This window comes from Lethenteron reissneri, chromosome 61 (genome assembly GCF_015708825.2).
Source record: "Lethenteron reissneri isolate LAM-NWPU_2019-01 chromosome 61, ASM1570882v1, whole genome shotgun sequence".
Classification (NCBI taxonomy): Eukaryota; Metazoa; Chordata; class Hyperoartia; order Petromyzontiformes; family Petromyzontidae; genus Lethenteron; species Lethenteron reissneri.
This window is the reverse complement of record NC_083839.1, coordinates 5,470,514-5,485,088: the sequence shown is the minus strand read 5'-3', so window position 1 is coordinate 5,485,088 and position 14,575 is coordinate 5,470,514. Positions and strand designations below refer to the sequence as shown.

The 14,575-nt window shown below is 57.5% G+C and overlaps 1 protein-coding gene across 1 annotated transcript in view; it reads left to right on the top strand.

The window, feature by feature from the left end:
• LOC133358264 (disco-interacting protein 2 homolog C-like) overlaps window positions 1–14,575 on the top strand; it is a 55,487-nt gene that overhangs the window by 24,061 nt on the left and 16,851 nt on the right. Inside the window, exons 18-27 of the mRNA XM_061576503.1 lie at window positions 221–358; window positions 4,106–4,220; window positions 5,647–5,848; window positions 6,207–6,316; window positions 8,759–8,839; window positions 9,280–9,403; window positions 9,957–10,078; window positions 13,468–13,579; window positions 14,060–14,169; window positions 14,277–14,407. Of these exons, the coding sequence (XP_061432487.1) occupies window positions 221–358; window positions 4,106–4,220; window positions 5,647–5,848; window positions 6,207–6,316; window positions 8,759–8,839; window positions 9,280–9,403; window positions 9,957–10,078; window positions 13,468–13,579; window positions 14,060–14,169; window positions 14,277–14,407 (1,245 nt within the window). The remainder of the gene's footprint in view (window positions 1–220; window positions 359–4,105; window positions 4,221–5,646; window positions 5,849–6,206; window positions 6,317–8,758; window positions 8,840–9,279; window positions 9,404–9,956; window positions 10,079–13,467; window positions 13,580–14,059; window positions 14,170–14,276; window positions 14,408–14,575) is intronic.

Here is a 14,575-nt window from a genome sequence, read left to right as displayed (position 1 = left end):
GTGGCGGTGTGACCTCTGTTGCGGTGTGACCTCTGTGTGGCGGTGTGACCCCTGTGTTGCTGTGTGACCTCTGTGTGGCGGTGTGACCCCCTGTGTGGTGGTGTGACCCCTGTGTTGCTGTGTGACCCCTGTGTTGCTGTGTGACCCCTGTGTGGTGGTGTGACCTCTGTGTTGCGGCGTGACCTCTGTGTGGCGGTGTGACCCCCTGTGTTCTGGCGTGACTCCGCCAGGCCGGTATGGTGAGCGTGGTGAGCCGTGTGGACGGCTCCATGTTGGTGAGTGGCCGGCGCCACAGCTCGGACGACGTCGTGGCTACGGTGCTCGCTGTGGAGCCCGGCAAGTTCGTCTTCCGGGGGAGGCACGTACACACACACGCACGTACACACAACAACCGACGTCACCACGACGCTTGTGCCAGGCTATGTGCATGTTGAGGCCACGTGAAGTGTGGAACGCCCGCTGGCAGGAGGTCATGGGGCAGACCCAGCAGGTGCCACGGGTCGACTGACTGAGACGAGTGGCTGATGCCCCACCTGTGCCCCCTACTGTGCCAACTTTCTGTACTTTAGCCACCCGGCGCTCCGCTCGTTGTTGTGAGCGTCGCTCCTCTGCCCTCCGTTGTTGCTGGAGGGCGACTGCCTCCAACTGCCCAGTAGCGTCCTTCACAAGCCTCCTCCACAGAGGCCGATCTTATCACCGTTGGTACCGGTCATCGGCAAGGCCATTCAGCTCCACCACCTCCTGTATCACTCCATTTTTTCTCTAGCCCATGCCGCGCCCGTTTAGCCCCCTCGATCCGGCCAAAAAAAAATCAGTTTAGGCATGCGGTGACTTGGCATGTGGGCTACATGACCCAGCCAACACAGCCCTGCCTGCCAAAGGAGCTCACCGATGGGACTTTGTCCAGATCTTTCAAGGATTTGTGAACTCCTCACACAATCCAGCCTGGTTAAACCCAGGATGGGTCGTAGGCAGGCCAGCCTAAATGTTTCTAACCGGCAAAGATGCTCCATTAGGGGGGTCCACGTTTCGCAAGCTTAGGAGAAGGGAGGGAATGACTGTGGCCGAGAAGACCTGAAGCTTCGTGCGGAGTGACAGACCAGGTAGCTTCCACGCAGCGTTACGCAACTGATGAGAAGAATGCCGCTCGACTGATTCGGAGTGAGATATCTGCTGTCAAACCGGAGCCGGTCATAAGCACACTGCCGAGGTATGGGAAACTCTCCACTCTCTCCACAACTGCCCTATCACCAATTGGGAGTTGTGGGGGTGGAGTGTCCAATGGTATAAAATACCCAGGCAGTTGCTTAGTTTTGGTGGGGCTGATAGTGGCAAGCTCCAGGTTCAGCACCAGCGCCTCTAACTCCTCCTCGATCAGCCTCCCATTGTATCTGTACCAGATATAAATGCCTTTAGTAGAGCCATCGAAGGCTTCACGAACTACGTGGTCGTAATAGATGTTAAATAATGTGGGAGTCAGAGGACATCTCTGTCGCACTCCAAGGTGAACAGGGAATGGTTCCGACTCCCGGCTGCCACGTAGTTTTACCTGGGCCCGCTCACCATCATGGAGGTCCTTAATGATCGTGAGCAGAGGTTCAGGGACTCCAAAAGCACGAAGAACAACCCAGAGCCCAGGCCTACTGATCGTATCATAGGCCTTGACCAGGTCAATAAAGCAGAGATATAGGTCTTGTTGGAATTCTCTACACTTCTGCTCTAGCAGATGAACATAAAATATGGCATCTGTGCAGGACCGCCCTTTCCTGAAACTGCATTGGGGCTCTGCAAGCCTCTCCCCAGCGTGCCTGCTAAGGCGATGTTGAATAATCCTTGCCAGGCCCTTTCCCAGCACACTGAGGAGTTTGATGCCCCTGTAGTTGTTACAATCTGTGCGGTCCCCCTTCTTTAAGAGGGGGACCACCAGGGCATCCTTACAATTCTGCAGAACCGATCCAGTGGTCCAGACTGTTGTTATGATGAAGGGCAGTCTGTGCACAAACGCAACCCTCCCTCAGCATTTCACTTGGGAGATCATATTTGCCCAGTGCCTTTCCTGGTCTCATACTCTGGCTCGCATTAAGTACTTCCTCAACAGATGGCACCTCAGTGCCGTGGGGGGAGGGCAAATTTCGATTGGCGTTTGTAGCCACCACAGCATCAAAAGGGGGCTCTGGATGGGTGCGAGAGGCTGGTAACCCCTCCACCTGCAATTAGTTACCACTAAACCACGAATTAAATCTTTAATTAAGCTTGTGCCGGAGGCCATGGTGGAAAAGGTGTCTATGACGTCCCCTGGCCAAAACCCCATTTGGAGAAGCTAGGAGATTGAATCTTTACCCTCGGAGCTCCTCCAGAAACAACAAAAAAACCACTGCGGGTGGCCACGTGGAATGTTCGAATACTCACTGTGGAGGAGAGGCTGCCACTACTCTGTCGGAAGCTGGACCGGTACCGCCTGGATCTCTGTGGTATTCAGGAGGTCCGGTGGACCATGAGGGGTGGACAGTCCTCTACTCGTGGCAGGAGACTGCCAAACAACAGGGATATGAGACTAGGCTCGAAGGAAAGCTGTCTCGGGTGTGGACCAATCAACTTCAAGGACAGTGCACATTATCAGAGTTATGTCTTTTGTTTGTATTTATGACTGCAGGTATTGCGGTCTATGCAAACATGACTCCTTGCAAAAAGGTGTCAGTTTTGTTGCCAGATAGAAGGGTAAAGAACCAATTATCATATTTTTACTGGCAAATGAGGTCCCCATAGTGTAGATGCTTGCCCCGAGCTCTCATACTCTGATGGTGCATTGTCCTTGAGTTGTGCGCCTTTTGGCGTCATCTGGTCCAACCCATATGAGACTAGGCTCGAAGGAAAGCTGTCTCGGGTGTGGACCAATCAACTTCAAGGACAGTGCACATTATCAGAGTTATGTCTTTTGTTTGTATTTATGACTGCAGGTATTGCGGTCTATGCAAACATGACTCCTTGCAAAAAGGTGTCAGTTTTGTTGCCAGATAGAAGGGTAAAGAACCAATTATCATATTTTTACTGGCAAATGAGGTCCCCATAGTGTAGATGCTTGCCCCGAGCTCTCATACTCTGATGGTGCATTGTCCTTGAGTTGTGCGCCTTTTGGCGTCATCTGGTCCAACCCATATGAAGACTAGGCTCGAAGGAAAGCTGTCTCGGGTGTGGACCAATCAACTTCAAGGACAGTGCACATTATCAGAGTTATGTCTTTTGTTTGTATTTATGACTGCAGGTATTGCGGTCTATGCAAACATGACTCCTTGCAAAAAGGTGTCAGTTTTGTTGCCAGATAGAAGGGTAAAGAACCAATTATCATATTTTTACTGGCAAATGAGGTCCCCATAGTGTAGATGCTTGCCCCGAGCTCTCATACTCTGATGGTGCATTGTCCTTGAGTTGTGCGCCTTTTGGCGTCATCTGGTCCAACCCATATGAGACTAGGCTCGAAGGAAAGCTGTCTCGGGTGTGGACCAATCAACTTCAAGGACAGTGCACATTATCAGAGTTATGTCTTTTGTTTGTATTTATGACTGCAGGTATTGTGGTCTATGCAAACATGACTCCTTGCAAAAAGGTGTCAGTTTTGTTGCCAGATAGAAGGGTAAAGAACCAATTATCAACAGGGAGTGGCTCTTCTTCTGAACACGCACGCACGCGCACGCACATGCATAAACACACACGCACGTACACATGCACACACACACGCACGCACATGTGCTCGCACACATGAATGAGCACGGACACACACACGTGAGAGCAGTGGTAGTGTCCTGGTTAGCATGCTGCGCGAGGAACCTGCGAACCCAAGTTCGATTCCCGCTCACGGCCAACACCAGTGGCAATTATTTGACTGGTCCTGGGCCTCGCCTAGGGCTACTCAGCCCCAAATGAGTACCTGGTACGGTGTGTAGTAAACATCATCACTGGCGAGACAAAGGCGGTCAGGCGTGGTGCTGGCCACCACCCACCCCTTCGTGCAACGTGCTGGCCTTCATAGGTGCTACTCGCTAACCGTACTTGCCCCGACGGTCTGTTAAGGCTACATGGGGGACCTTTGTCTTTGTGCGTGCGTCAGGATCGCAGTGTTCTCCATCACCGTTCTGCATGACGAGCGGATCGTGGTGGTGGCCGAGCAGCGTCCGGACGCATCGGAGGACGACAGCTTCCAGTGGATGACTCGGGTTCTGCAGGTGAGCGAGTGTGAGCGAGTGTTTGTGGATGACCTGGGTTCTGCAGGTGAGTGAGTGTGAGCGAGTGTTTGTGGATGACTTGGGTTCTGCAGGTGAGTGAGTGTGAGCAAGTGTTTGTGGATGACCTGGGTTCTGCAGGTGAGCGAGTGTGAGCGAGTGTTTGTGGTTGACCTGGGTTCTGCAGGTGAGTGAGTGTGAGCGAGTGTTTGTGGATGACTTGGGTTCTGCAGGTGAGTGAGTGTGAGCGAGTGTTTGTGGATGACTTGGGTTCTGCAGGTGAGTGAGTGTGAGCGAGTGTTTGTGGTTGACCTGGGTTGTTCTGCAGGTGAGTGAGTGTGAGCGAGTGTTTGTGGATGACTTGGGTTCTGCAGGTGAGTGAGCGTGAGCGAGTGTTTGTGGATGACTTGGGTTCTGCAGGTGAGTGAGTGTGAGCGAGTGTTTGTGGTTGACCTGGGTTGTTCTGCAGGTGAGTGAGTGTGAGCGAGTGTTTGTGGATGACTTGGGTTCTGCAGGTGAGTGAGCGTGAGCGAGTGTTTGTGGATGACTTGGGTTCTGCAGGTGAGTGAGTGTGAGCGAGTGTTTGTGGATGACTTGGGTTCTGCAGGTGAGTGAGTGTGAGCGAGTGTTTGTGGATGACCTGGGTTCTGCAGGTGAGTGAGTGTGAGCGAGTGTTTGTGGATGACTTGGGTTCTGCGTGTGAGCGAGTGTTTGTGGATGACTTGGGTTCTGCAGGTGAGTGAGTATGAGCCAGTGTTTGTGGATGATCTGGGTTCTGCAGGTGAGTGAGCGTGAGCGAGTGTTTGTGGATGACCTGGGTTCTGCAGATGAGTGAGTGTGAGCGAGTGTTCGTGGATGACTTGGGTTCTGCAGGTGAGTGAGTGTGAGCGAGTGTTTGTGGACGACTTGGGTTCTGCAGGTGAGTGAGTGTGAGCGAGTGTTTGTGGATGACCTGGGTTCTGCAGGTGAGCGAGTGTGAGCGAGTGTTTGTGGATGACCTGGGTTCTGCAGGTGAGCGAGTGTTTGTGGATGACCTGGGTTCTGCAGGTGAGCGAGTGTGAGCGAGGTGCGGGGCGGAAGCGTCATGCCTAGCGCGCGCTGCACTCAGAACCTGACGACCCGAGTTCGATTCCCGCTCACGACCAATAACGGTGGCGAATCTTTAACCGGTCCTGGACCTCCCCAGGTGTGGTGTGTTAGACATCACCCCTGGGGCGACCGGGCGTGGTGCTGGCCACCCACGAATCTCGTGCACCGTGCCGGCCTTCACAGGCGGTGGCGCTACTCGCCAACAGCACTCGCCCCGACACTGTTGAAGGCTACACGGGGGACCTTTGTCTGCGCGCGTGCGCCCGCCCGCCCATGCGGGCCGCACCACCGCCTCCGAAGACCGTCGCGGCCTTAACGGGCGCTCGCCGACTCCCCGCAGGCTGTGGACGGTGTGCACCAGGTGGGCGTCTACTGCCTGGCGCTGCTGCCCGCAAACTCGCTGCCCAAGACGCCGCTGGGTGGCATTCACCTGTCGGAGGTGCGCCAGCGCTTCCTGGAGGGGACCCTGCACCCCTGCAACGTGCTCGTGTGCCCGCACACCTGCGTCACCAACCTGCCTAAGCCGCGGCAGAAGCAGCCAGGTGTGGCTCCCGGGCCGGGCGGCATTGCACGTGCGCTCGCAAGCTCACCCGCTCCCTTGCCCGCCTCGCCCGGTCAGCCACTCGTGTAATGCCTGGCGTACCCCCCCCCCTTCCTATCGTGGTACATTCCCCTTATCCTCCCCCTGCCCCCCCATTCACCCCCCTTACTATCGTGGTACATTCCCCCCCTCCCAAATTATCCGATTGTGGTACATTCCCGGAGGCCTGGCCCATTCATGGTGTCTTTATGCATTCCCTATGCACCCCCCCCTCACCTCTTCCCCCTCCCCCGCCCCATCCTTGGTACATTCCCCTTGTGCCTCCGCTCCCCCCCACCCCGGCTCGTCCCACGTGCCAGTGGATGTGGGCCCGGCCTCCGTGATGGTCGGGAGTCTGGTGGCCGGGAAGAGAATCGCGCAGGCGAGCGGCCGCGACCTGGGCCCCTGCGACGACGACCCCACCAAGAAGGTGACGCCCGCCGCCACTGGCGTCATCACGGCGCGCGAACACACCGGCTTTGCAGCCATCATCACGAGCCATACCACTTGGACCCACGACTCTGCAGCCATCATCACGAGCCATGCCACTCGGACCCACGACCCTGCAGCCATCATCACGAGCCATGCCACTTGGACCCACCACTCTGCAGCCATCATCACGAGCCATGCCACTCAGACCCACGACCCTGCAGCCATCATCACGAGCCATGCCACTTGGACCCACCACTCTGCAGCCATCATCACGAGCCATGCCACTCGGACCCACGACCCTGCAGCCATCATCACGAGCCATGCCACTTGGACCCACGACTCTGCAGCCATCATCACGAGCCATGCCACTCAGACCCACGACCTTGCAGCCATCATCACGAGCCATGCCACTCGGACCCACGACCCTGCAGCCATCATCACGAGCCATGCCACTTGGACCCATGACTCTGCAGCCATCATCACGAGCCATACCACCTAGACCCACGACTCTGCAGCCATCATCACGAGCCATGCCACTCGGACCCACGACTCTGCAGCCATCATCATGAGCCATGTCACTCGGACCCACCACTCTGCAGCCATCATCACGAGCCATATCACCTGGACCCACGACTCTGCAGCCATCATCACGAGCCATGCCACTTGGACCCACGACCCTGCAGCCATCATCACGAGCCATGCCACTCGGACCCACCACTCTGCAGCCATCATCACGAGCCATGCCACTTGGACCCACGACCCTGCAGCCATCATCACGAGCCATGCAACTCGGACCCACCACTCTGCAGCCATCATCACGAGCCATGCCACTCGGACCCACGACCCTGCAGCCATCATCACGAGCCATGCCACTCGAACCCACCACTCTGCAGCCATCATCACGAGCCATGCCACTTGGACTCACGACCCTGCAGCCATCATCACGAGCCATGCCACTCGGACCCACCACTCTGCAGCCATCATCACAAGCCATGCCACTCGGACCCACGACCCTGCAGCCATCATCACGAGCCATGCCACGCGGACCCACCACTCTGCAGCCATCATCACGAGCCATGTCACTCAGACCCACGACCCTGCAGCCATCATTACGAGCCATGCCACTCCCACCCACGACCCTGCAGCCATCATCACGAGCCATGCCACTCGGACCCACGTCCCTGCAGCCATCATCACGAGCGATGCCACTCGGACCCATGACCCTGCAGCCATCATCACGAGCCATGCCACTCGGACCCACCACTTTGCAGCCATCATCACGAGCCATGCCACTCGGACCCACGTCCCTCCAGCCATCATCACGAGCCATGCCACTCGGACCCATGACCCTGCAGCCATCATCACGAGCCATGCCACTTGGACCCACCACTTTGCAGCCATCATCACGAGCCATGCCACTCCCACCCACGACCCTGCAGCCATCATCACGAGCCATGCCACTTGGACCCACCACTTTGCAGCCATCATCACGAGCCATGCCACTCCCACCCACGACCCTGCAGCCATCATCACGAGCCATGCCACTTGGACCCACCACTTTGCAGCCATCATCACGAGCCATGTCACTCGGACCCACGACCCTGCAGCCATCATCACGAGCCATGCCACTCAAACCCACGACCCTGCAGCCATCATCACGAGCCATGACACTCGGACCCACGACCCTGCAGCCATCATCACGAGCCATGCCACTCGGACCCACGACTCTGCAGCCATCATCACGAGCCATGACACTCGGACCCACGACTCTGCAGTCATCATCACGAGCCATGCCACTCGGACCCACGACTCTGCAGCCATCATCACGAGCCATGCCACTCGGACCCACGACCCTGCAGCCATCATCACGAGCCATGCCACTCGGACCCACGACCCTGCAGCCATCATCACGAGCCATGACACTCGGACCCATGACTCTGCAGCCATCATCACGAGCCATGCCACTCGGACCCACGACCCTGCAACCATCATCACGAGCCATGCCACGCGGACCCACGACCCTGCAGCCATCATCACGAGCCATGTCACTCGGACCCACGACTCTGCAGCCATCATCACGAGCCATGCCACTTGGACCCACGACCCTGCAGCCATCATCACAAGCCATGTCACTCAGAACCACAAATCGAGGCCTAGCCCTGCAGGCATCATCACGATCTTGCCCCGGTAGCCATCAGCCACACCTCCAAATGATCACGGTTGGCTACGTACGGTGCGAAAGAAGTTAAACGTACATACGTACATACATCATAATCAACAAGTGAGTAATCCACGGCTCGAGATGCTGCCCTCCACTTACCATCGTGGGCGTTGGCTCTCTGGCACGTGGCTCTCTGGTCTCACAACGCAGATCCCCGCACGGAGAGAGTTGCTCACTCTGCACCTGCCCCCCCCCCCGCCCTCTCTGCCCCCCACCCAGAGTCTCTACCTCTCCGAGGTGCTGCAGTGGAGAGCCGTCACCACTCCAGACCACGTCATCTTCATCCTGCTCAACGCCAAGGTGTGCCGCTCGCAGCACTGTGGCTGCGTCTTTAACATCCCATTCACGAGGATGTGGTACAGCGTCGGGGCCCTGCCGTTGGTGGCGATGCGGTTGATGATGGTTCCAGCGACGCCTTCCAGGAGGAGGAAGAATGTCAAGGCCAGGAGGAGGGACCACGATGATGTCTGGGTCTCGAAATCGGCGTTCATTATTGTGGACACCCATAAGCTCCTGAGCTTATTGCCATAGGTGCTGCTCGCTAACAGCACTTGCCCCAACAGCCTGTGCCTATGCCGGTGTGGGGGGGGGGGCAGTGTGTAGGAGGGGGCTGAACGGTGTATCTTTGTCTCGGTGAACCCCTCGTCACAAGGTGCTGCTGCTCGCTACCAACAGCACTTGCCCGTCCCGACTTTGTGAAGGCAATACGGGGGACCTTTGCCTTTGTCCGAGGCGCGCAGGGCGCGGTGGCCAGCTCCGTGAGCTGCCTGCAGCTGCACCGGCGCGCCGAGCGGGTGGCGGTGGCGCTGCTGGAGAGGGGGCGGGTGAATCCCGGCGACCACGTGGCGCTCCTCTACGCGCCAGGTAGTCGCTACGCGCCGCAAGTTCCACGCTCGCCGTGGCGGGGGAATCGGTCCGTGCACGGGTCGGCTCCACTGCCGTCGAGGGTAGCCGGTTGGGTCGTTAGTGGCGCCTGGAACCAGGGTCCGAACCCCGGGTTTCCCCGGTGGTGATAGAGGCTACACGGGGGACCTTTGTCTCTCTGCGTGCGTGTGTGGGTGCGTGTGTCTCTGCGGGGAACGGTAGTGGAGAAAGCGGTTAGCGCTACGCTGCGCTATGAACCCGGCGACCCGAGTTTGATTCCCGCTCATGGTCAACACCGGTGACAATTATCAGAACAGGTCGTGGGCCTTCCCTAGGCCGACTCGGCCTCAAATGAGTACCTGGTGGGATGTGTAAACATTGTGCCACTAGGGAGACAAAGGCAGCCGGGCGTGGTGCTGGCCACCCACCCCGTCGTGTGCCATGCCGGCCTACATAGGTGCTGCTCGCTAACAGCCCTTGCCCCTCCAGTCTGTCGAGGCTACACGGGGGATCTGTGACGTTGTCTTTGTGTGTGCGTGCGTGCGGGAGGCAGGGATCGAGCTGATCGCGTCATTCTACGGCTGCCTGTACGCGGGCTGCGTCCCTGTCGCCGTGCGGCCCCCACAGCCGCAGCACGTCGCCACCACGCTCCCCACCGCCAGGATGGTCGTCGAGGTAGACGCACCGCCGACACGCCGGCAACCAGCAGCCAAGCGCCGTGTGACGCACCACCGCTACCATGACCACTACTACCACCACCAGCACTACCGCCACCACTGCCATAACCACCACCACTACGGCCAACACTACCACCACTACCATCACCACCGCTTCCACCATTGCTGTTGCCGCAACGTCGGACTGCCCTTGCCCGGCCACAATCCCCAGCCACAACTCACAGCCACAACCACCGGTGACTTCGCGCCACACCATCACGGCCCCAACTGCAGCCATCGCTGCCCCCACCGACCACTCGGGCCCCAAACTGAAAACCTCGTGCCGTCGTTACCCCCTCAACCTCCGCCTCCAACAACCACACGAGTGACAACACCCCCCCCCCCATCATCATCACAACACCCCCCCATCATCATCACAACACCCCCCCATTATCATCACAACACCCTCCCCATCATCATCACAACACCCCCCCATCATCATCACAACACCCTCCCCATCATCATCACAACACCCTCCCCATCATCATCACAACACCCCCCCATCATCATCACAACACCCCCATCAGCATCACAACACCCCCCCCCCATCATCATCACAACACCCCCCCCCCCATCATCATCACAACACCCCCCCCCCCATCATCATCACAACACTCCCATCATCATCACAACACTCCCATCATCATCACAACACCCCCCCATCATCATCACAACACCCCCATCATCATCATCATCACAACACCCCCATCATCATCATCATCATCACAACACCCCCATCATCATCATCACAACACCCCCATCATCATCATCACAACACCCCCATCATCATCATCACAACACCCCCATCATCATCATCACAACACCCCCATCATCATAACAACACTCCCCCATCATCATCACAACACTCCCCCATCATCATCACAACACCCCCCCCATCATCATCACAACACCCCCCCATCATCATCACAACACCCCCCCATCATCATCACAACACCCCCATCATCATCACAACACCCCCATCATCATCACAACACCCCCATCAGCATCACAACACCCCCATCAGCATCACAACACCCCCCCCCCATCATCATCACAACACTCCCATCATCATCACAACACCCCCCCATCATCATCACAACACCCCCCCATCATCATCACAACACCCCCATCAGCATCACAACACCCCTATCATCATCACAACACCCCCATCATCATCACAACACCCCCATCATCATCACAACACCCCCATCATCATCACAACACCCCCATCATCATAACAACACCCCCATCATCATAACAACACTCCCCCATCATCATAACAACACTCCCCCATCATCATAACAACACTCCCCCATCATCATAACAACACCCCCCCCATCATCATCACAACACTCCCCCATCATCATCACAACACTCCCCCATCATCATCACAACACCCCCATCATCATCACAACACCCCCCCATCATCATCACAACACCCCCCCATCATCATCACAACACCCCCCCCCCCCCATCATCATCACAACACTCCCATCATCATCACAACACTCCCATCATCATCACAACACCCCCCCATCATCATCACAACACCCCCATCAGCATCACAACACCCCCCCCCCCATCATCATCACAACACCCCCCCATCATCATCACAACACCCCCCCATCATCATCACAACACCCCATCAGCATCACAACACCCCCCCCCCATCATCATCACAACACCCCCCCCCCATCATCATCACAACACCCCCCCCCCCATCATCATCACAACACCCCCCCCCCCATCATCATCACAACACTCCCATCATCATCACAACACCCCCCCATCATCATCACAACACCCCCATCATCATCACAACACCCCCATCATCATCACAACACCCCCATCATCATCACAACACCCCCATCATCATCACAACACCCCCATCATCATCACAACACCCCCCATCATCATAACAACACCCCCATCATCATAACAACACTCCCCCATCATCATAACAACACTCCCCCATCATCATAACAACACTCCCCCATCATCATAACAACACTCCCCCACCATCATCACAACACCCCCCCCCATCATCATCACAACACTCCCCCATCATCATCACAACACCCCCCCATCATCATCACAACACCCCCCCATCATCATCACAACACCCCCCCCCCATCATCATCACAACACTCCCCCATCATCATCACAACACTCCCCCATCATCATCACAACACCCCCATCAGCATCACAACACCCCCCCCCCCCCATCATCATCACAACACCCCCCCATCATCATCACAACACCACCATCATCATCACAACACCCCCCCCATCATCATCACAACACCCCCATCAGCATCACAACACCCCCCCCCATCATCATCACAACACCCCCCCCCATCATCATCACAACACCCTCCCCATCATCATCACAACACCACCATCATCATCACAACACCCCCCCCCATCATCATCACAACACCCCCATCAGCATCACAACACCCCCCCCCATCATCATCACAACACCCCCCCCCATCATCATCACAACACCCCCCCCCCCATCATCATCACAACACTCCCATCATCATCACAACACCCCATCAGCATCACAACACCCCCATCATCATCATCACAACACCCCCATCATCATCATCACAACACCCCCATCATCATCACAACACCCCCATCATCATAACAACACTCCCCCATCATCATAACAACACTCCCCCATCATCATCACAACACCCCCCCATCATCATCACAACACCCCCCCATCATCACAACACCCCCCCATCATCATCACAACACCCCCATCAGCATCACAACACCCCCATCATCATCACAACACCCCCATCATCATCACAACACCCCCATCATCATCACAACACTCCCCCATCATCATCACAACACCCCCCCCATCATCATCACAACACTCCCCCATCATCATCACAACACTCCCCCATCATCATCACAACACCCCCCCATCATCATCACAACACCCCCCCATCATCATCACAACACCCCCCCCCCCCCCATCATCATCACAACACTCCCATCATCATCACAACACTCCCATCATCATCACAACACCCCCCCATCATCATCACAACACCCCCATCAGCATCACAACACCCCCCCCCCCCCCATCATCATCACAACACCCCCATCATCATCATGGTCTTGCTGCTGCTGTGAAACCCAGCAAGGGCTGTAAGCGCGTGGTGGCCCTCTTCACACCGGTGACGTCATGTCGGCGACAGTGCCCCCCCCCCCCCCCCACCTCTGAAAATGAGTGCAGAAGACCGCTCTGACCCCTCGACCTCTGTCCTCCTGAGCTGTGTGCCTCCTCTGACCCGTGACCCCGTGACCCCGTGACCGGCGTCGGCTCAGGTGAGCAAGTCGGCCTGCATCCTCACGTCGCAGGCCGTGGTGAAGCTGCTGCGCTCCAAGGACGCGGGGCCCGCGCTGGACGCCAGAGCCTGGCCGCTCATCATCGACACAGGTCCCACCGCCACCACCACCACCACGCAGAGCTGCCGCACTACCACCCTGCACTGCTACACTACCACCCTGCACTACCACCACCATCACCACGCAGAGCTGCCGCACTACCACCCAGCACTGCAGCCACCGCAATGCCTCCCCACTGCACTACCACCCTGCACTACCACACTGCCACCTTGAACTACCACCTGCACTACCACCCTACCACCCTGCACTACCACACAGGACTATCACACTATCACAATGCAACACTGCACTACCACACTACCACCTTGCACTACCACTCTGCACTACCGACCCGTGCTGCTGCACTACTGCCCTCGAGCTCACAGCCGAGCGTGCTTGAGCGTGGTGGGCGAGTGGTGGTGGTTGAGCGTGGTTGAGCGTGGTTGAGCGTGGTGGGCGAGTGTTGGTGGTGGTTGAGCGTGGTTGGGCGTGGTTGGCGAGTCGCGGTGTTGGCGTCTCTCCCGCGCCCCAGACGACCTGCCCAAGCGGAGGCCCACGCAGCTCTACTCGCCCTGCGACCCCGACGCTCTCTGCTACCTCGACTACAGCGTCTCCACCAGCGGCACGCTCGCCGGGGTCAAGGTGCGCGGGGGGGGGTCCAGCGCTCACCAGCCACACGCTGCCCCTAACCCCCAGGATGAGCGGCCGTCATCATCGTGCGTGCGTGTGTGTGCCCCTCGCCGCCGCAGATGCCGCACGGTGCGGTGGGCGCGCTGTGCCGCTCCATCAAGCTGCAGTGCGAGCTGTACCCGTCGCGCGAGGTCGCCCTCTGCCTCGACCCCTACTGCGGCATGGGCTTCGTGCTCTGGTGTCTCAGCAGGTGTGCGGCGGTGGCGGCGGCGCGTCCCGGTTGGGGTCGCTTGCACACACACTCGCTCACCCACTCGTTCGTCGGTTCGCTTGCCCGCCCGCTCGTGCGTTCACTTATTTGCCCACGTGGTTAGTCCGTCCGTTCGTGCGTTCACTTGCTCGCTCGTCTTGCGTGCGC